The sequence below is a fragment of the Eretmochelys imbricata genome, chromosome 2 (genome assembly GCF_965152235.1).
Source record: "Eretmochelys imbricata isolate rEreImb1 chromosome 2, rEreImb1.hap1, whole genome shotgun sequence".
In the NCBI taxonomy this organism is placed as follows: Eukaryota; Metazoa; Chordata; order Testudines; family Cheloniidae; genus Eretmochelys; species Eretmochelys imbricata.
The window spans coordinates 18,345,270-18,368,975 of NC_135573.1; the positions used below are offsets into that span (position 1 = coordinate 18,345,270).

A 23,706-nucleotide genomic window follows, 5' to 3' on the forward strand; every position below is an offset into this window, starting at 1 on the left:
CATATAGAGATCAAGAACTGATTGACTTGTCCTTCTTAATCTTTATACTTTTAAAATTGTATTCCTAGTGGTCATCACCTCCTTTAGTTGAGATAACAACTCGCAAAATTTGACAGCTGACATCTTTCCTTTCAAAGACATGAAGACAAGATAGTTAATGTTCTTGCTTTGAGATCTTCCCCAAAATACTATATTCTACAGATTTCATATAAACCAAGAGAGTTCTGTGCCTGTGCTTGTCGTCCCTCCCTCCTGCCAGTCTCAGTAAACCTAAGATGGTTTTTCCCCTGTAAAGACTCAAATATTGGTCCGTCCGACTTGAAATTGTAGAAAACTAAAATTGCAATAAGGTCAAAATGCTGTGAGAGTTCTTTTACATATAATGTTTTTTGTATAACTTGTTTTCATGAGATAATGGCAGCAATCAATTATAAAAGTTAGGTTACTATTTTTACAGCATCCAAAAACATGCTTGGTGCTTTACAGTACAATAAAGTTATGATATGATGAAACATGAAAGGAAACAAAGTGAGGAAGACAAATATTACAGCATTAAGAAAACTTCAGGCCTGTGCATATACATGACTTGGTGATTAGTTTTTTGTTCAGCTCTGCTAAACTAGAATTTTTTCCTTAATAAGGGATGGTGCAGAGGCTGTCCTACTTTAGCTGGTTCTCCAGTTCCACCTGGAACGCAGACCACTCACTTCCTGTAGGAGCAAGGTGTGTCTGTAATTGACAGCACTGAAGACTGAAGCCGTGTACTCTACAGAATAGAAGCATCATGTAGAAAAGCAGCATAAGCTTTCCCTGCTGATTACTGCATCAGTCCTGACCTAGAAGGATTATCTCTAGGGATAAGAAGATAGCTCAGTCTCCAAGCCTATCCTAAGCTTGGTCTCTCTGCTGTGTCTGGCAACAAAGGTGTCATTTATGGTGCTGGCTTTTGTGATCTAGACACCTATGCATTTCAGTGGCATCATAAAAATCCTCTACATTGGGAGGATAATTAAATTATCCCCATTAAAAAGTTCAAACTTGTTGAAATCAGATAAAGAAGCCAAAGCTGTCAGAAGAACAAATATAGTTAGCTGTATGGGTAATGCAGTTTGTTTTCTTTTTCAGGAGTATCTAAGCAAAATAAAGGTGTTTCATTTTTTCTCAGGGCAGTCAGTTCCTTGTAGTTACTAGTCTAGTTATGTCATAACCCAACGGTTTATCAGAAGACATAGAAATATCAAATACATTCAGTGATTATTTCATTCTCAGCAGAAAGTATGAATGATCCATTGTTTCTCTTTCCCGCGTACTGTATTTAAATGTTTACTACGCACCACTTTTCAACATACTCTTTTCTGGGCATGTAATATGCATAGTAATGCCTTCCCCCCCCCACCTTAGTTGACTTTCATGAGTCAAATTAAAAATGTAATCTATAACCAAAAAGAGAAGGCATTAAATCTTGTGAAGCCTGTCAGTTTTAGAGGTTGAAAGAAAGGTAAAGCAATAAAATTGATCCTTTTGGGCATTTTTCTTGAACTGATATGTGAGACATTCCATTTAAGAGTGCAAACCAAGCCAAAGAATCCTCTTTATATCATGTATGCTCCAGTTTGCCAGTTTTGGCCAGGTCTTCTCCATTTTCTGGAGTACAGTGCAGGGCATCTGTCTTGGTTTTAAAATAAAATTAAAAATTGGCCTCCCACCACTAGGGGCTGCAGTAGTGTTGAATGGGTTGGAAGTATGATTGTTCTTCTTCTATGCAGCTGCCCAGTGGAGCAGAAGCAAAAAGAATGACCACGGAACTGGCAAAAGCCACTCCTGTCTCAACAGTCCCAACCGTCCACATTAATGTTTTAGTGAGTGATTTGGGGTGGTCTCTCTTTCATACACATTTCAGGTATCTCAGGGCTGACTGGGACACATGGATTTCAGGGGAAGGGAAGCAGGCGCAAGTAACCTGGTGAGAGAGGAAAACCGCAAACTCTTCCCACTTTGAGACTGGAGGAGCTTTCTTCCTGCAGGATCCTCCTCCACACTGGAAATTGGAAGGCCAAGCACAATCTGAACTTCTCTTCATATGTTGAGAGGTGCCCACTAGAGAATCCTGGATGGGGTTGCAGAGATGGTAGTAGATAAAAGACACAAAGGTGGAGGAAGCTTCATACTACGTCTTCTAGTAGTGTCCCTATTGGTGCTCCACTGTAGGTGTATGTGTGCCCCTGCACCTCTAATTGGAGATTTTTGGTAGCAGTGTCCTGTTGAGCCTGCGTGCATGTGCCCTCCCTCCCTCGTGGTCTGCCTGGAGGCTATTTAGCACTGCAGGGTGAACCTCACTTCCTCACTTCCTTCTCTACCGCCTTTGGCCTCAGATGGAATGAACAGTTGTCCCTTCCTTATCTGTGTCATTAGCATAAGTAGTGTTTGTTTTGTTATCTTTGTTCTCCTTAAAAGTAGTTAGGCTAGTGTGTGTTTATTTTATTTTATTCCTTTGGGTTAAAAAAAAAAGAGAGAGAGAAAGGAAAAGAACTTCAGTTTCCTACCCTGTCTGGGGGCATTCCCCCTGCCCCCCAGGGATCTAGTAGACTCATCATTTTTTTATTTTCAGGTTTGTTTGTTTTTTTAAATAAAGACCACGTTCTTCTGCATTCCTCTCTGCTAGAGGATGACAACCCCCTGCCCAGGGGCATGCCTGGCTCTCTCCGCTCCAAGCGGTGCCTCTCCTGCCAGGAGTCAGTTCCTGTAATGGCCAGACACACTCACTGTGCCTAGGAGAGCCTCACAGAAGTGTTTTATCGGCCACAGCTAAAATGGCAGTCCCACAAGAGCTGGAAGCTGAAGTTAAAACTCTTCCATATGGAGAAAACAGGGGACTCCCGTGAGTGCTGACCCTGGATCATCCCTGGAACTTCAAAAGGGGTCGAGTGGTGAAGAGGACAAGAAGGGGGGGGGGGCAGGCGGGAGCCAGCAGCAGACTCCCACTGGAAAAGCTCATAAAAAGAGCTCCTCCGAGCAACTGGCCAGCCAGAGGGGTTCCAGTGTGGCCATCTCGGCACCGATCCAAACACATGCATTCTGAGTAGCTGACCAGCCAGTGAGGCTCCCCAGAGTAGCCACCTCGGTAGGACCTGCAGCACCCTCCACACTGCAGCTCTGAAGCAGGTACCCAAGACAGGGTCTCCTGCTGTGAGCTCTGCCCTGCTGTGAGCTCTGCTGCAGCAGCATCCCCAGGTTACCACACCGTTCCAGAGATGCCAGGGGCTTCCACAGTCAGTACTCCCCCGTACTCCCCCGAAGGAGCGGGGACAGTTACGTACTATCTCTAAAAGAGCGGCACAGAGAAACCCTTTGGTACCAGGTGCAACAAAACTCCTATCTAGGAAGTGTTCTGCACCTTCCCAACCATCGATACTGACAGCATACTACAGACACTCCTCTGTGGTACCACGGGAGCCCCTAATAACACACATGCTCTGGTACTCCGGAGATCTGTGGCCTCACTGTGCAGGGAGAGACAATTACCGTACCATCTCTAAAATAGTGGCACCAACAAACTTTCTGTACTGGGCACAACAAAACTCTCATTTAGGGAGTGCTTTGCCCAACTATCGGTACTGACAATGTACCGTGGACGCTCCTCTGTGGTACCAAATGAACCCATGGTACTGCATGAGCTCTGGTACCCTGGAGACCTGATGATTGGGGAAGAATCGTAATCCCCATTACTTGGTATCAGGACACTGGTATCGAGAACATCCCCGCACCCAGAATCGCTCTTGACACCAGGCTGTATACTGCCAATACCCCAGTCAGTGCCACCCTTACCCACTGAAGAATCTGACACTGGTCAGGAGGAGATAATTTCCCTGGCCCTCATCGTGGCCCACCGTCACACTACAAGGGTCCTCCCCAATTCCATCAAGCCAACTTTCAATCATGGTACGGGCCCCCTGAGGTAAGCCCACCACCCATGCCTGCCTTCTTCCCTCGCCCCCCCCCCAACGCCATATTGTAATTTTTGGGTGACATACACACACACGTCGCGACCATCCCAAGTGACTCTCAGGGAGAGTCCACCAGATGGTTTGCTACAGCCTGGCTGTCCAGAGCACCTGAGTCAGCACAGGAGGAAGCTTTTCCAGAACAGGAAAAAGAACCTGAAGAGGAAGCTACCCCTCCAGAACACTTCTCCTCATCTCTCCCAGATGAGGCTGTGCTGCCCACCATTCATCACTAGATGAAGATTTTAAGAATTTTCTGGAAGTTACCAAGAGGGTGGCAGACAAGCTGCAGATTCCCCTACAGGAGGTGGCAGATACACATCACAAGTTGGTGGAAATTTTGCACACCACCTTCTCATCTAGAATTGTCCTCTCAATTAAAGAGGCAATTCTAAATCCTACCAAAGTCATCTGGCAGACACCAGCCACCATCGCACCATCCAGCAACAGAGTGTAAACAAACAAACAAAAAACCTACATCTCTACCCAAAGAGGCCGACTTTGTTTTCAACATCCACAACCCAACTCCATCATAGTGGATATGGTTAATGCATGAAGGAAGCAATGATGCCAAGTCAGCTCCATACAATCAGGCAAGATGGTGTATTCATCGACAACATTACAGTTTAGAGTCATAAATTACCAAACTGTCATGGCCAAATACAATTTTATTAATTATGGGAAACCCAATGTGTTTCTGGAACATTACTGGGAACACAAAAAGAACAGATTCAGACCATTCTTAGAATGGTCAATTGATAGCCAGACTGGTCCTAGAGACAGCACTGGATGTAGCTGTTACAGCTGCCCGCCCAGTCTCCATGACAGTGGTACTGAGGTGGGTTGCGTTGTTTTGTTTTGGTTTTTTTGGCTACATCTCTCTAGATTGTCCAAAGAGCTACAGACTTCCAGTTTGAAGGGCCAAACTCTTTGCGGAGAAGACAGATTTTCTCTCCACATCCTGAAGGATTCTTAGACCATGTTACACTCCTTAGGAATCTACACTGTGGGACAGAAGAGAAGATATACCTCTCAGCCACACCACAGGTCACAATCTTCTCAATACCCAACATCTCAGTGCTGTTATGAGCCACAGTGTAAGAGGACCAGGACTCAAAAGTGGGAACAGTCTGCACCCCAGTCCGTGACCTCTCAAACTGTCTCTTATAAGCACTTCTGGTGAGCTGGTCGAGGGCCTGAACAATGATACCTTACAGCATCAGCTGCCATCTATACACCTGTCACACCACTCAGAAGTCACCTTGTCCTACTTCACAGCAGTTAGGACCAGCTCTAAAGCAAGGAGATTGATTTCTGGCCCTGAACCTACAGGGTGCCTACTTCCATATCTCAATACAACCATCGTACAGGAGATTTCCTACTGCTTGCCTTTGGGGCAGGATCATTTTCACAGGGTATTCTCCAAGGTTCTCTTCATTGTAGCAGCATACTAACCCCGGTACAGACACTACACTTTATCAGCACCAACCTTGATGCAGTACAAACGAGAGCATTCCTCTCGCTACTCACATTCACCAACCTGGAACACATGTCTCCCTAATATGCTGGGGAGATCACCTACACAATCACAAGGTTCAAGACAAATGGCCTTCCACAGAAATGACCTCACATATAACTTTTTTGGGGCTAAGGGCTGTCAGGAGTACCTATGCACACTTTCTGCCTTTCATCAAAAACAACACACAAAGGTCATGATGGACTTAATGTGTATGTTTTGTATAAACCGCCAAGGAGCTGCCAGATCTCCCTCCCTCTACAAGACAGCACTCAAACTTTGGAATTGATGCGCCCATCACAATTTACTCATCTCAGCTGTCTATCTACCAGGGATACAGAACGTTACAGCCGACAGTCTCAGTTGCAATTTTCTCACAACAATGAGTGTGTACTGAATTCAGAGGTGCTTCAAGATATATCCACTCTTTGGGGAACCCTGACTATGGATCTCTTCGTTACTTAATGGAACAAGATTGTTCCTGCTAGAATGTTACTGCTCCAGGACCGGCCTGGGGAAACATTCACTGGCAGTTGCTCTCATCTTCCCACAGGACAGGGCCCACTTGTATGTGTTTTCCCAGTTTCCTACTCTATCCAAGATTCTGTTGAAATTTCAGTGAGACAAAGCGAGAGTTATTCTGATTGCCCCTCTTGACCATGATAACTCTGGCTCCCTTACCTGACACAGATGGCAATATGCCCTCCGGCTTCTCTTCAGCCCATCCCTCACCTGCTCTCTCAAAACAATGGGCTGACCCTTCACCCCAACCCACGGGTCCTCCACCTCCAGGCTTGGCTCCTTCTTAGTTCCAAGGCTGAGAGGCAGAATGCTTTGACAAGCTGAAAGATGTGTTGCAACACAACAAAAAGTTGGGCACTTGACATACTTATCTACAAAATGGAAACGACTCCAAGTTTGTGTCATTTCAGACACACAGACCCAACCTCATCTTTCCTCCCTCTGATTTTGCACTACATTTTAAACTCTCACTCAGCTCGCTTAAGGTTCATCTTGCGGCAAAATTGGCTTCCCACTTGGTGTTTGCTCACCCACTAATGCATAGATTCTTAAAGGGCACTGGGAATCTCTTCCCTTATGTGACACCACCCTGGGACACTCCAGCCTGGGACTTTAACCTAGCTCTCAGGGCTTTGGCTAGACCTCCCTTTGAGCCCAGAGCAACTTGTTCTCTCTTACACCTGTCCATGAAGACAGCATTACTAATTACCATCACCTCAGGTAGGCACATAGGAGAAATAGCGGCCCTGATGGCACATCCATCATTCACGGCCTTTTTTTTTAAAGACAGAGTAACTCTAAGGCCATATCCCAAGTTTCTCCCTACTTTCTCTGCACTTTCCATATGAATCAACAGATCCATCTCCCTGTTTTTTCCCAAAACCACATTGTGACAACTGGGAGATAATTGTGCATATGCTAGATATTAGAAGGACATTAGCATTCTACGTGGACAGGACTAAGGACTTCAGGAAATCCCCTAAACTCTTCCTTTTGTCCACAGAAAGATCCAAAAGCTCTGTGATATCAGCTCAAAGACGATCCAATTGGGTCTCTAGTTGCATTAATCACTTATCAAGGGCTCAATTTGCTTCCGTCCAGAGTCCATACTTGCTCCATGAGGTCAGTTTCTACCTCAATCATATTCCGTAGGGATACCCCATCTCAGCAATCTGTAGAGCAACGACTTGGGCCTCTGCCCATACTTTTGCAGAACATTATGCGATCACTGAAGATTTGGCCGCTGACACCATCTTCAACTCCACAGTACTCTGTAGTAAAAGACTCCACTCCGAAGTCCCAGCCTCCAGTATTGGGTACTGCTCGGGAGTCACCTACAGTGGAGCACCCATAGGGACGCTACTTGAAGAAGATGAAGTTATTCACCTTGTGCAGTAACGATGGTTCTTCGAGATGTGTGTCCCTATGGGTGCTTCACAACCCGCCCTCCTCCCCTCTACTTCGGAGTTCTCTATAGGGCTCTGCAGTAGAGAAGGAAGTGAGGGGGGTTCGCCCGTGCAGTGCTAAATAGCCTCGAGGCAGACCACAAGGGAGGGGAGGGCACATGCGCAGGCTCACCGGGACACTTCTACCGAAAATCTCTGATTAGAGGCACAGGGGCACACATGCACCCATAGGGGGACACATCTCAAAGAACCATTGTTACTGCACAAGGTGAGTAACTTCCTCTTCCTCCGCTCCTACATTCCCAGGAGTGGCTGGGAGAGTGGGGAGCCAAATTCTTACCGTATGAAGGAAGGAAGCAAGAAAGCATGACATGCCCACTAAAGATACCCAGGAGCTATGGATGTGCCATCCTCCCCTGAAATTCTAGGGATGGCCCGCATAATTTCCCTCTTCCCCCAAAAGATGCCATTGAGAGTAGATAGCTGCCCACTGGCTTCCTCTCCCCCTCCTTCTTCACCCAAGAAAATTGAAGGTAAGGAACACCTTTTGAGGATAGAAGTTTGTCTGGAGACATAGGAATGTGGGTCATTGTGGAGCAAAGTTTGTTAGGGTCAAGTAAGAATCCAAACTTTTTGGATGTCTGTCCAAATCCCAAAGCTTTAGAAGCCCTAATAACTTATATATAAAATATTGGGTAGGATTTTGAAAGAGTTTAAAGTTTATATAACACTTTGGAATCCATATCACTGTGAAAATATAAAACTTGATTATCACAGAATATTCATGGCTTTTGTTTTGCCATTTAGCATGTGTTTTGCTCAAGGGAGATAACTAAAATTGTGGTATTGCAGGTCCAGACTGAGATGCATTGCCAGAGATTTGAGAGATGGTTGCACTGTGTTTGCCTCTAAGTCTGGATATAGTGATGATATCAATTAGATTGCAAGCTGTCTGTGAGATTGCAAGCTCTTTGTGGCAGGAATAGTCTTCTCAGTGTATAACTGCACATCACTTAATACAGTGAGGCCCTGATCTGATTGAAGAGTCTAGTTGATACCACAAGTTATAAATGCCAGGTTTTTTCATCTATTGTAAATTTCCAACCCTATCCCTAAAAATGCAGATAAGCCAATCTGATAGCACAGAGCATGGAGCTACCATTCAAGACATCTGTGTTCAGTGAGACACTTGGGAATTCAGACTCTGTACCCCTATCAAAACCAGAGACTTTTTGATCAATGTCCAGGGTAAGATGCCAGCTCTCTTATTACCTAGTTATTTCTTGCTGTCTGTTACATAGAGCAAGATTCTTATTATGCTGGTCACTTCCTATGTAAAGTGAGTTAGCTGGCTAGGGATAGATGAGCTGCCAAATAAATCTTAAAACGAAGGCTTTTAGAGTAGCTGCAAGGAAGCAAAGTTTGGGACATTGCCAGGAAATAGCTTGTTTCTTCTTTGAGTGCTTGCTCATGTCGAGTCTATTCTAGGTGTGCACAGTAGGTCATTGGAGATTTTTGTCTTAGCGCTATCCATAGGGTTGGTAGTGGCTCTCCCTTGAGTGTCGCACTCATGTGTCGGTATATCAGGCACTGCTGGCCCTATGCCCTCTCAGTTCCTTCTGACCACCTGTGGTGGTTAGTTGGAGAGCATTTCCTGGCATAGCAAGATCTAGCTGTTTCGTCTCTTCTGACGTTGAGCCTTAGGGCCTTGTAAACAGTAGTTTATAGTAGTTAGTGTTAAGTAGTTGGTAAGTATAGTTGGGAGTTAGAATCTCAATGGGAACTTCGCCCCAGGTGGGGCATGCCCCAGTCTCCGGAGTTTAAGCCCTATGCGGACTGTAACAGGCCTTTGCCTGTAAGTGACCCCCACAGCAGCTGCTGCAAGTGCTTGGGGAATGCCATGTGAAGGACAAGTGTTGTATTTGTAAAAATTTTCAACCCAGCACTCAGAGCGGGATATTCATTTGTGGGCTCTCCTCATTGGAGGCTGCCCTTCGTCCAGCTTCCAAATTGTCCTGCCAAGACTCACCTCATGCCTCGCCCTCTGGCACCCCTGGCACTTCTCGTGTCAAATGAGGAACGCAGGCTACTCACTCTGGATTTCAGGAGGGCGCTGGCCTTCTACATAGATAGAACAAAGCCATTCCGTAAGTCAATGTAGTTGTTCATTGCAGTGGCAGACAGAATGAAAGGTCGTCCCGTGTCTGCTCAGAGGATTTCGTCCTGGATCACGGCCTGCATCCACTATTGCTATGAGCTGGCGAAGGTACCTCCGGCAGCAATTGTGATGGCATGCTCGACTAGGGCACAAGCGTCATCAGTAGCCTTCCTGGCACAGATACCAATCCAAGAGATCTGTAGGGCTGCTACCTGGTCGTCTGTTGACACGTTTACATCTCATTATGCGCTTACCCAGCAAACTCGAGGCAATGCTGGCCTTGGCAGAGCAATGCTGCAAGCGGCAAGACCGTGAACTAAGCCCACTTCCATCGATACTGCTTGTAAGTCACCTAGAATAGAAGCGACATGAGCAATCATTCGAGGAAGAAAAAATGGTTACCTACCTTTTGTAACTGTTGTTTGAGGTGTACTTGTGGCACCTTAGAGACTAACCAATTTATTTGAACATGAGCTTTCGTGAGCTACAGCTCACTTCATCAGATGCATACCGTGGAAACTGCAGCAGACTTTATATATACACAGAGAATATGAAACAATACCTCCTCCCACCCCACTGTCCTGCTGGTAGTAGCTTATCTAAAGTAATCATCAGGTTAGGCCATTTCCAGCACAAATCCAGGTTTTCTCACCCTCCACCCCCCCACACAAATTCACTCTCCTGCTGGTGATAGCCCATCCAAAGTGACAACTCTTTACGCATTGTGCATGATAATCAAGTTAGGCCATTTTCTGCACAAATCCAGGTTCTCTCACTCCCTCACCCCCCTCCAAAAACCCACCCTCATACACACACAAACTCACTCTCCTGCTGGTAATAGCTCATCCAAACTGACCACTCTCCAAGTTTAAATCCAAGTCAAACCAGAACATCTGGGGGGGGGGGGGGGAAGGAAAAAACAAGAGGAAATAGGCTACCTTGCATAATGACTTAGCCACTCCCAGTCTTTGTTAGGCCTGTCCTGTAGTAGGTAACTTCTGGGAACCCACTTATGTGACCATTGTTTATTAGCACTGTAGTGTCCAGGAAGTGGATCTCTTGTGTGGACTGGACCAGGCTGAGGTTGGTGGTGGGTCACATAAACACCACCCTATACCGGAAATCTACTGACCGCTATTCCTACCTGCATGCCTCCAGCTTTCACCCTGACCACACCACACGATCCATCGTCTACAGCCAAGCTCTGCGATACAACCGCATTTGCTCCAACCCCTCAGACAGAGACAAACACCTACAAGATCTCTGTCAAGCTTTCTTACAACTACAATACCCACCTGCGGAAGTAAAGAAACAGATTGATAGAGCCAGAAGAGTTCCCAGAAGTTACCTACTACAGGACAGGCCTAACAAAGAAAATAACAGAACGCCACTAGCCGTCACCTTCAGCCCCCAACTAAAACCCCTCCAACGCATTATTAAGGATCTACAACCTATCCTAAAGGATGACCCAACACTCTCACAAATCTTGGGAGACAGGCCAGTCCTTGCCTACAGACAGCCCCGCAACCTGAAGCAAATACTCACCAACAACCACATACCACACAACAGAACCACTAACCCAGGAACTTATCCTTGCAACAAAGCCCGTTGCCAATTGTGCCCACATATCTATTCAGGGGACACCATCACAGGGCCTAATAACATCAGCCACACTATCAGAGGCTCGTTCACCTGCACATCCACCAATGTGATTTATGCCATCATGTGCCAGCAATGCCCCTCTGCCATGTACAGTGGTCAAACTGGACAGTCTCTACGTAAAAGAATAAATGGATACAAATCAGATGTCAAGAATTATAACATTCATAAACCAGTCGGAGAACACTTCAATCTCTCTGGTCACGCAATCACAGACATGAAGGTCGCTATCTTAAAACAAAAAAACTTCAAATCCAGACTCCAGCGAGAAACTGCTGAATTGGAATTCATTTGCAAATTGGATACTATTAATTTAGGCTTAAATAGAGACTGGGAGTGGCTAAGTCATTATGCAAGGTAGCCTATTTCCTCTTGTTTTTTCCTCCCCCCCCCCCCCCCAGATGTTCTGGTTTAACTTGGATTTAAACTTGGAGAGTGGTCAGTTTGGATGAGCTATTACCAGCAGGAGAGTGAGTTTGTGTGTGTATGAGGGTGGGTTTTTGGAGGGGGGTGAGGGAGTGAGAGAACCTGGATTTGTGCAGGAAATGGCCTAACTTGATTATCATGCACAATGTGTAAAGAGTTGTCACTTTGGATGGGCTATCACCAGCAGGAGAGTGAATTTGTGTGGGGGGGTGGAGGGTGAGAAAACCTGGATTTGTGCTGGAAATGGCCTAACCTGATGATTACTTTAGATAAGCTATTACCAGCAGGACAGTGGGGTGGGAGGAGGTATTGTTTCATATTCTCTGTGTATATATAAAGTCTGCTGCAGTTTCCACGGTATGCATCTGATGAAGTGAGCTGTAGCTCCCGAAAGCTCATGCTCAAATAAATTGGTTAGTCTCTAAGGTGCCACAAGTACTCCTTTTCTTTTTGCGAATACAGACTAACACGGCTGTTACTCTGAAACCTGTTTTGAGGTGTGTTGTTCATGTCCATTCCATTATCTGCCCTCCTGCCTCTCTGTCGGAGTTGCTGGCAAGAAGGAACTGAAAGGGCTTAGGGTAATGCTCCTGATATACTGGGAGCTCCTGATATACTGACGCAAGAGCGCAGCACCCAAGGGGGCACCCCAGCTGGCTCTACGGATACCGCTAAGGCAAAAATCTCGGATGACCGTGCACATGGGCCTGGGCACACCTAGAATGGAATGGACATGAGCAACACATCTCGAAGAACAATGGTTGTGAAAGGTAGGTAACCATTTTTTTTGAAAGAGGATTAAAAATGAAAGGAGATCTCAAATTTAGAGGCCAAGTGTGTAAAGTTTTAGACTAACATTTAAAGTCCTAGTGCAGTGATACTCAGACCATAGTGGTTTGGGAGCCAAATTAGCAATCAACATTACCCAAAAGAGCCCCAGTAGTGTGAATTCATTGTTTCATTTACTATAGTACTATATATTCATATTTAAACAGTATTACAAGGAAAATATTTAGTTTATGTATATGTGTGTATATAAATTCATAAATATATAAATTCTCATAGTAAAATGACTGACCAAGTATTATTATTTTATCAACTATAATTGGTTAATAAAATAGGAAAAGCATCCTGATTGGTTAATAATTAAATCACTCTGTGTTTTAATATCACATCCTGCAAAGAGCCACAGGAGACTCTTTAAAGAGCCACTTGCAGCTCCGAAGCCTCAATCTAAGTATCACTGTCTTAGTGTGTACTTCTCTTAGTAGAGAATGTGTCATTTTTATCTAAATCAGATTTTAACAGATTTTTTTTAATTTAAAAAAAAATCTTGCAGGAGTTCACTAATAGTTTACTGTAGTCTAGCAAAAAGAAAAGGAGTACTTGTAATTTATTTGAGCATAAGCTTTCGTGAGCTACAGCTCACTTCAAATGAGCTGTAATCTCTAAGGTGCCACAAGTACTCCTTTTCTTTTTGCGGTTACAGACTAACACGGCTGCTACTCTGAAACCTGTAGTCTAGCAGTTTAATGGGTTAAACCCAGGACACACACAAAACTAAAACTGCAGATCACTTCTTCATAAATTCTATAAATTTAGCACTCATGAAGTCATGTCTGACTGACATCCTCTGAAGTCCTCTTGTTGTATCTAGCGGAATTAGCACTTTACATTTTAACACTTGCAGATGAAGTAAAATCTAATAAATATGCTTTGTTGCTGTAATTTGCATTTGGTGGGTAAGGCGCTGGCCTCAGTCAGGACACCTGGTTGTACTGCAAGTGCTGTCACTGACATCTTGTGTGATCTTGGGGATATCTCTTAATTCCTTCTCACCATCTATTGCTATGAGACAGAACTTGGCAATGTCCAAGCTTCTCACTCAAAATACTTCAGGTTATTGTAACATTCATACATTTGCATTTCAGTTAATAGATTGTTCAAAACAGCTTTAAAAACAGGATTTATGGCAGAGGTTTAGATGTCCTATACTGTGCTGCTGTTTCTGGTTCTCCTAGGATATCTCCTCTTTTTGTTGTTGTTCAAGTGCTTGTCCATATATATTGCACTGTTGGCGCATGTGCACCATGCACTCAGTTTAGGATTATTTTGGCCAGCAGCATATGGGGTCGCACATGCACTTTGCATATCCTTGTGGCGTCCACCTGAGGTTTTAAAGGATGGGGTGACCTCAGCCGTCCCTCAATTCCTTCTCACCAGTCTGTGGCTATGAGATAAAACTAAAGCTTCTCACTCTGAAGTCTGTCCATTATTTTTTAAATAAGTGGTCAGTAGATATTTAGTAGTTTGTGATTAGGTGTAGTCATTTGTTTAGTGTTTCCTTTCTTCTCTTAAGAAAGAACTTTTCTGTACCACTGAGACTTTCAAGTACCAGGTCCAATCCTTATGATGGAACACAAGTTATCAGTCTTAGAAATTGTCCTTCATCTGAGACAATGATGTCCCTTAAAGATGGACTCAATATGCTTATTATGTCTATTGGTGATGGTACGTACTGGAGAAATTTACCATTTGCAAATTGTTCTTGAAGAGAATACAAAAAGCAAGAGTGACTCACCTGAAATTGTTTCTGCTGGAAGAGGTCCATGAGCCCCTCTTGAAATACTACAGGGACTGGGCCTGAAAATCCCGAGTAATCCTCAGAAAGTTAGCTCCTTTGCTAGCTCATCTGAGATGGACATCTCTAAGGAATCATCTTCTACAAATAGTAAAACCTTTGGGGTCAGGGGAGAAAGGAAAACTGAGCCTCTAAGGGGAAGAGATCAAAGTCCCCTACAGTAGGTTCTACCTCCTAAAATTCAGAAATCCTCTTGATTTGCCTTAGAAGCAAAGCCCAAGAAGGTCCCTATTGCATTCATTCATGCATTGGCTGCTGTGTCCTGGTACTAGCTTCCTCGGCGTGTCTGAGGACTCCCAGTATAGAGACCTCCAGAACTCACACCTTCTATTTGCCTGCCAATGGTGCCAGCTTACTTGGTACTCAAACCTATATGTTCAGAGACCTCATGGTGTCTGGGGTACAGGAGTCACCACTGTTCTCAGTGGTTATGTTATCTCTTCTGGTACCAACTGCTATTGAGTTTGATAATGAGCACATCAGCAGTACCAGTTAAAGCACAGTCTAAATGTGCATCTAACACTCCAGTCAGGGCTAGTTCACCCCTACAAGAGGAGTACTCCTTTTCCTCTGGTTCAGACAGTCTATACCTGGTTGTCTTGTGATGCCCATAAATAAGGGACTACTTGGATCAGCCAAGTTACTCTGCCAATACTTATTCTGTTGATATTCTGTAGCACAGACATCAGCACAAGCAGATCACCATTACTAAGTGTCTTCTAGCGGCTTTGAACAATTTTATATGCACCCTGAATCTGGGTCATTGGTTGTTGCAGTAATCCACAAAAGGACTAGACATCATTGTGAGCAAAATCTATTCTTCAAGCCAAAGAATTCAAAAAAGCTCAATTTATTTGACTGGAAATGTATTCATCATTGTGACCGTCTATACTATTATGGTTACCACTTTTACAAGACTGTGATAAATTTTGTACAAAATATGCCTTATGAGGTATTATTAGAAAGCTCATAATATGCCGAACATTATCTGTCTGGGTAAAATACATTTAGCAAAACTATATGTGAGATTGTAAGAGTCTAATTCTGGGTACCACCTACAAACCAGTTTTTCAGCCTGGTGTTAAAGAGCTATCACCGGCTTAAGCAGCCATTCTTCAGCAATGGGAAGGTATAAACAAGAAATTTACATTTCATCACAGACACAGTCCAACCCTTATGTCCATCCACAAGAGACTACTTATCACCTACACTCCAGTTAGGAGTAATCCTCAAAGAGGGGAGGGTCGTATAAGAGAGAGAGAAAATGGCCTCCATTTCATCTCTCCTCCTCCCATCTCTCTGCTCATGACATCAACTCTCAAGGAACTGAACTAAGGGAGCATAGTCCCAGACTGAAAGAAAAAGCCGCCTGTGAAATTTACTGCATCATACAGAGAGGAAAACCTTTGCTTTTAAATTCACTTAGCTTGTTAAGTTAGGTGTTAGCTTGTGTATTGCTCTTTTATTTTTGTTTGTAACTAATGCTGGCTTTTATGCATCAATACTTGTAATCACTTAAAATCTATCTTTCTGCAGTTAATAAACTTATCTTACTGTTTTATCTTAACCAGTGTGCTAGGATTAGAGTGTGGGGGAAACTCCATTTGGGATTAAAAAAAAAGGACGGTGCATATATCATTTTCCTTTGATGGAATGATGGACTTGCTATGAACGTGTATTTGTGTGCTGGACAGTACAAGGCACATTTCTGGGGAGACATGGCTGGGACTAAGAACTTGTGGATGTCACCCTGTATGTAGTTAATGAGTGACTGGGCAGAGCGCTCATGTATTTAGCTGGGAGTGAATTTGCATCCTAAAGACTGTGTGAGCAGGCCAGTAGTGGATTTTCTAACAGCAAAGCTGTGTAGAAGGACCCCCAAGCTAGAGAATTAAGGGGACACCGCTGTTCAACAGTCCAGATTGTACCATAGGTAATGTCACAATCATCAAGTCTACAAATGAGGATCGTCAATAATCAGGCTTTGATTACTTATTTTTGGACTTTGTTTCCAAATTTATTGACAAAATCCCCCATGAAAACAGAAGAATTTGAATCTTTGGTTTTGGAGGAGCAACTTGTGGCTCACACATCTCGTCAAGCAATTCTCTGCACTGTGGATACAGTTTCCAGATCCATGGCCACCTCTGTTACCATGAGAAAATCCTCTTGGCTTGTTTCATCTCAAATTCCTAAAGAGGTGCAGGTTACAATAAAAGATCTGCCATTTGAAGTGTGTGAACTTTTTAATACAAAGACTGATGAGGCCTTGCATGCTCTAAAATATTATGAGTGATGCTGAGCACGGCAGAGACCATCTAAACTTCTGAAAAAGTTAGTGTTTCCTCTTTTGGAATCCATCTACCTCTACTACATCTTCTTACCAGGCTTCTTTATTTTGCTGCTTTCACAGTTTTAATAGCAATGTCTTTTTTTCTTATCATTGCCCTTTCCTTTTCTCTCAAAAATTTTTTTAAAAAAAATTGGACTGCCATAGTGTTTTCTTTTGTTTTTGTATATTTTTGAAGATTTACCTAGCCTGTCTTTCAAATTTCACCTTTTCTATTAAGCAAATAGGACAGAGGAAATAATACCAGATTGTGCTCTTTACTTTTCTTGGACAGGGTCTACACCTGGTCTTCAGTTAAGACTTTACTTGCTTACTGTGTACTTTGATTTGCTTATCCTCAGTCTTGTGACCTCTTCTGTGCTGTACACACAGATCGATACAGTGATACTTTGATTGTGACTACACAAGCTACAGAGATGTCCTATTGGGGACCAGGGATTTTAATTCTGATGATATTGTATAACTTTTTTTAGTAAATCAGCTTCATTCTGACATAGTACAATCTCATCAGGTTATATTTTAGTGACTGCCACCATGAAATGCTGCTTGAGGACAAGGGTGGGTGTCTAACGTTGCTGCTGATGTGCACTGTATGGGGGAGAAAGGACTTTGTGACTATCATAAAAATCTCTTCAGGTCCTGAAAATACTTCAAGACATACATACAATCTACATACCACACAGGCTATGCTGACAGCTCGTGCCACACGCCCTCAAAGAAACTGCGGAACCACCTGATCAACATCCTCTACAGCAAACAGGGAAAGATTAAGAATGAGCTCCCAAAACTGGATACTCTCATAAAAAACCAACCTTCCACACAAACTTCCTCGTGGCTGGACTTTACAAAAGCGAGACAAGCCATTTACAACACACACTTTGCTTCTTTACCAAAGAAAAAGGACACTAAACTATCTAAACTACTCCATGCCACAAGGGGCCACAACAGTGGTTCCCTTAACCCACCCAGCAATATTGTTAATCTATCCAACTATACTCTTAGCCCAGCAGAAGAATCTGTCCTATCTCGGGGCCTCTCCTTCTGCCCCTCCACCCCCACGAACATGATACAGTTCTGTGGTGACCTAGAATCCTATTTTCGACGTCTGTGACTCAAGGAATATTTCCAACGCACCTCTGAACAACATATTAACCCACAGAGACCTTCCTACCAAGACTACAAAAAGAAGGATTCTGGGTGGACTCCTCCTGAAGGTTGAAACAACAAACTGGACTTCTACATAGAGTGCTTCTGCCGACGTGCACGGGCTGAAATTGTGGAAAAGCAGCATCACTTGCCCCACAACCTCAGCTGTGCAGAACAGAATGCCATCCACAGCCTCAGAAACAACTCTGACATCATAATCAAAAAGGCTGACAAAGGAGGTGCTGTCGTCATCATGAATAGGTCGGAATATGAACAAGAGGCTGCTAGGCAGCTCTCCAACACCACTTTCTACAAGCCATTACCCTCTGAACCCACTGAGGGTTACCAAAAGAAACTATAGCATTTGCTCAAGAAACTCCCTGAAAAAGCACAAGAACAAATCCGCACAGACACACCCCTGGAACCCCGACCTGGGGTATTCTATCTGCTACCCAAGATCCATAAACCTGGAAATCCTGGATGCCCCATCATCTCAGGCATTGGCACCCTGACAGCAGGATTGTCTGGCTATGTAGAGTCCCTCCTCAGGCCCTACGCTACCAGCACTCCCAGCTGTCTTCGAGACACCACTGACTTCCTGAGGAAACTACAGTCCATCAGTGATTTTCCTGAAAACACCATCCTGGCCACTACGGATGTAGAAGCCCTCTACACCAACATTCCACACAAAGATGGACTACAAGCTGTCAGGAACAGTATCCCTGATAATGTCACAGCAAGCCTATGGCTGAACTTTGTGACTTTGTCCTCACCCATAACTATTCCACATTTGGGGACAATGTATACCTTCAAATCAGCGGCACTGCTATGGGTGCCCACATTTTTATGGCTGACTTAGAACAACGCTTCCTCAGCTCTTGTCCCCTAATGCCCCTACTCTACTTGCACTACATTGATGACATCTTCATCATCTGGACCCATGGAAAAGAAGCCCTTGAGGAATTCCACCATGATTTCAACAATTTCCATCCCACCATCAATCTCAGCCTGGACTAGTCCACACAAGAGATCCACTTCCTGGACACTACCGTGCTAATAAAGCGATGGTCACATAAACACCACCCTATACCGGAAACCTACTGACCGCTATTCCTACCTACATGCCTCCAGCTTTCATCCAGACCACACCACACGATCCATTGTCTACTGCTAAGCTCTAAGATACAACCGCATTTGCTCCAACCCCTCATACAGAGACAAACACCTACAAGATCTCAAACAAGCATTCTTACAACTACAGTACCCACCTGCTGAAGTGAAGAAACAGGTTGACAGAGCCAGAAGAGTACCCAGAAGTCACCTACTACAGGACAGGCCCAACAAAGAAAATAACAGAACGCCACTAGCCATCACCTTCAGCCCCCAACTAAAACCTCTCCAACGCATCATCAAGGATCTACAAGCTATCCTGAAGGATGACCCATCACTCTCACAGATCTTGGGAGACAGGCCAGTCCTTGCTTACAGACAGTCCCCCAACCTGAAGCAAATACTCACCAGCAACCACACAACAGAACCACTAACCCAGGAACCTATCCTTGCAACAAAGCCCATTGCCAGCTGTGTCCACATATCTATTCAGGGGACAACATCATAGGGCCTAATCACATTAGCCACACTATCAGAGACCTTTTCACATGTGATATATGCCATCATGTGCCAACAATGCCCTTCTGCCATGTACATTGGTCAAACTGGACAGTCTCTACATAAAAGAATAAATGGATACAAATCAAACGTCAAGAATTATAACATTCAAAAACCAGTTGGAGAACACTTCAATCTCTCTGGTCACTCGATTACAGGCCTAAAAGTTGCAATTCTTCAACAAAAAAACTTCAAAACCAGACTCCAACGAGAGACTGCTGAATTGGAATTAATTTGCAAACTGGATACAATTAACTTAGGCTTGAATAGAGACTGGGAGTGGATGGGTCATTACACAAAGTAAAACTATTTCCCCATCTTTATTTCTTCCTCCTCCCCCCCCCCCCCCGTTCCTCAGACATTCTTGTCAACTGCTGGAAATTGCCCACCTTGGTTATCACGACAAAGGGTTCTCTCCCCCCCCCCCCCCCCCCGCTTACCTTAAGTGATCACTCTGGTTACAGTGTGTATGGTAACCGCCATTGTTTCATGTTCTCTGTGTATATAAATCTCCCCACTGTATTTTCCACTGAATGCATCCGATGAAGTGAGCTGTAGCTCATGAAAGCTTATGCTCAAATAAATTGGTTAGTCTCTAAGGTGCCACAAGTACTCCTTTTCTTTTTTGCGAATACAGACTAACACGGCTGCTACTCTATACAGTATGAAGCTGGTATCAGAGATTTTTGTTGTGTTGCTTATTGTATAAATGGTACCTTATGGCAGTGAAGATGATAAATTTTAAAAAGGTATTGGGGAGGCTTAGGTTGTTTATATCAAGCTTGCATAGAGAGGGGAAACGTCTTATATCTGTGGAGAGAGTCCCCAATATTTGAATACTGAAAAGACCTCATTAATCAAATCAAAATCAAACCATTAGTTGTGACTCAGGTATGATTGTTAGTAACAGGCCTTCACTAAATAAATTAAAGAACAGTGACATAATTTTATCATTATGAGTGCCAGGCAGACGTTTGTGCCTAGATCTTCAGAATGGCACATGTTTAGTTCAGTATGGCACAACAATATTAGTATGGTAGGTTTTGGAGAATTACTTATGAATATGATATGTGACTACCATTAATTAACTGTGTAGAAGAAAGAGATCCGATTATTTTCACAGTTATGACTCACTTTTAATTCTGTATGGTAACACATCATAATGTATTAATAAACATCATCTTTCTTTATATTCCCATGCCCTCAGGTGCATAATAGGGTGTTCATCAGTTTTCACCATTTATTTAGGTCTTGTGCTGGTCTGTTCAGGCCTCTTGAGTGTCATGTTGATGGATTTGGCTTCTTTCTCTATTGTTCCGTGTAATGTTTCTCTAGGTTGCCCTCTTTTTCTCTTCCCAGGTGGTGTCCATAATATCATTTGATGTGGCAGTCATGTTGGTGGCATCCTTAAAGTGCGTCCTAAATATGTTCATCGTCATCTTACCATGTTTGATGCTTTAGGTTTGTTTACTCTACTCAGTTTCTGATGTTGCAAGAAACTCTTTCCAATGGACTCTGAAGATCTTCCACAGGCATTCACTTTGGAATTAGTTGATCTTCTTATCAATTTCTGCTGCAGATTTCCACAACTCTGCTTTATAAAGGAGGACAGACTTGGTGGTGTTAAAAATTAGTAATTTTGTATCAGTGCCAATTATGCTACTTTTCTAAATCTTTTCAAGTTTGTGAAAGTTGTTTGCTGCTTTTGATATTCATTGCTTGATATCTAGCATGGTGTCACCATTGTTTCACTTCTCACTCCCTAGATATGTAAAATGACTTACTTCTTCTAGTGTCGCCTTTTGCTCTGATGGTTGCTCTCGGGACGTTGATGGCCAAATATTTTGTCTTCCTCTTGTTGATAAACTTGTTTTGCAGTGTCTGCCAAAATCTGTGTCTTTTCTTCCATTAAGCAATATGTTGAACGCAGGAGGATGTCATCAGCAAAATCAAGATTACCCAATTGTTCTAATATAATGTGGTATATTTTATAAAATAGCAAAATCTTAATAAACTTCACTAAGCTTCTGCTATGTTTTTCTGAGAAATGGCTATTATACAATGTGTGGATTAGCAAAATTCTATTGTAGTTTGGGGAGTGGGAAATGGAGAAATCATCCTTCCTAAATCTAATCCGTCTATTTTTTTGTCTCGTTTTGCTTGCATGCGCTATGGGGGATGAAAGGGATATTAACTGTGGATATTTTGAGACCCATGTAATATGCTTCTTGAAGGTCCCCTAACTTGTTCTTGCATTTGAGTTGAAGCCTTATTCTCTACATGTGATTTGAGCATTCACATTTAATATAACTTTTTAATGACCATAAGCCTGGCGGCAGCTCTTCTGGTCATTATTTTATTTACGTTATTTCAGACTGCAGGGGACAACCAAAACCTTTTTGGTGGTAGTTCACTCAAACAAGGTTTATTTAAACTTACTTACTGCACTTACCCCGAGGAGTATTTTGAAAGCTGACAGAGGAGCTAGATCTTGAGGATTTGTATACAGAAGAATTTCAATATAGATCAGTGGAAAGATGTATTGTGTGATTCCTGTGTGCTCATATTAGACCATTCAGGAAGGTACTTAAACATACTTTGATCATGTGAGTAATCAGTTGAGGTCAGTGGATACATTAAAGCTAGGTATATGCTTAAGTACCTTCCTGAACCAGAGTCACAGTCAGGTAAGTGAAAATATAGAAAAAGATTTAACAAAGCACATTATGTACACATATTTACTAAAGCAGTGGTCAGCAATAATCCCTTCCGGATTTACACAGGAGCTACATTCAGCTCAACCACCAAAACTGGTTGGAAAAACAGAGCCAACCTGTATAGTTAATTTGGTTTCACCTTTTCTTTACCCATTAGTTGAAGAAATGACACTTGTCTCCCAGTAGGGGAAATGGGTGTTGGGGGGGGGGTGTTGTGTGTGTATATATGTACTGTGTGTATATACTTATCAAGATTGTTTTGTTACTTTTTAGCTATTTTCAATTACTTGTATGAAGTAATAAAATAAAATGCAAGGAAAATGGAAGCATTCATGTATGTATTCATTATGTAACAAAAAATGCTTAATGATAACAATTGAATCTTTGTGTTTATTAAACACAATAGGAAAATTAAATATTGGGACTTTTTTTAAAAAAAAATCATTTCTTCAGACACGTCTGAAATTATAAAAAAAAAGAATTGCTAAAAAGGGGCTTTTGTTATTCTTGTACTGCTCCATCTATACTGATTAAAATGTGACTATAACCATATATAAAAGGAATGGAAAAAATACCTTTCAGTGGGAAAAGGGCCCTAAATCAAGACTGCTATAGGTAATTTTTTTTTCTTTAGTCCAACAGGCAACCTGCCAAACTGAATTTACTAACCTGCCAGGTGAAGCCAAATGCAGAAGATAAGAAGTCTTTTGATCTGATATCACGTATGTGACATTTTAAGTGAATAAATATTTACACCATTCATTATCAACTAGTCTATTGGCTGGGATTTTACAGAATGTTGTTGTATAGCAAAATAATTACAAGGTTCTATTTTAACTAGAAGTGAGTCTAAAATGCAAAATTAAGCTCCTAATCCAAACTTGTACAAAGTTTTGTGGATATTTGGATCCAGCTCTGATTTTGACTCAAGGACCAAGACTATATACATCTTCGTATGGAAAGTTTTCTAATATCTATACTGTGTATCTGTTGCAAACCATAAGATGCGCTGTGCACAAAATTAACTGTTATGAAGAGTAGCAACTATGTGTGAACGTGTTTGCTTAGATTCAGTCAGGTAATTATTCTGCAGTTTTAACAGTCTATCAGTACTTGTTCAAAATACCCCCTATACTGTGTGTGGAACTTCAGTTTCATCTCCTTCATAAAAGATAGCCTTTAACCATTTAGTAATACCTGTGCCTGTCTATCTTGCGTTATGTCATAGATAGGGCTCTGTGTTTGTCACGGCAGTCACGGATTCCCTAACTTTCTGTGATCTCCTTCACTTCTGTAGAGGCCAGTGTGGCTGACCCCAGGGCTGCTGAAGCAGCTGGCTCCAGGGCCAGCTACTCAGGTAGCCCTGGGGACAGCCACACCAGCCGCTGCTGGAGCGACTCTGCAGCCAGCCACTCAGGTGGCCCCACAGCCATCCGCACCAGCCCAAGTAGTAGTCCCCAGGGCGGCTGGAGCAGCTGTGCACCTGCCCCCACTCT

General features: G+C 43.1%; 1 protein-coding gene across 3 annotated transcripts in view; it reads left to right on the forward strand.

The window, feature by feature from the left end:
- The window catches only part of ASAP1 (ArfGAP with SH3 domain, ankyrin repeat and PH domain 1), a 333,180-nt gene that overhangs the window by 216,070 nt on the left and 93,404 nt on the right, over positions 1-23,706 (forward strand). For all 3 annotated transcript variants that reach the window (XM_077809790.1, XM_077809791.1, XM_077809792.1), the window contains one exon: positions 22,845-22,932. In XM_077809790.1, the coding sequence (XP_077665916.1) occupies positions 22,845-22,932 (88 nt within the window). The remainder of the gene's footprint in view (positions 1-22,844; positions 22,933-23,706) is intronic.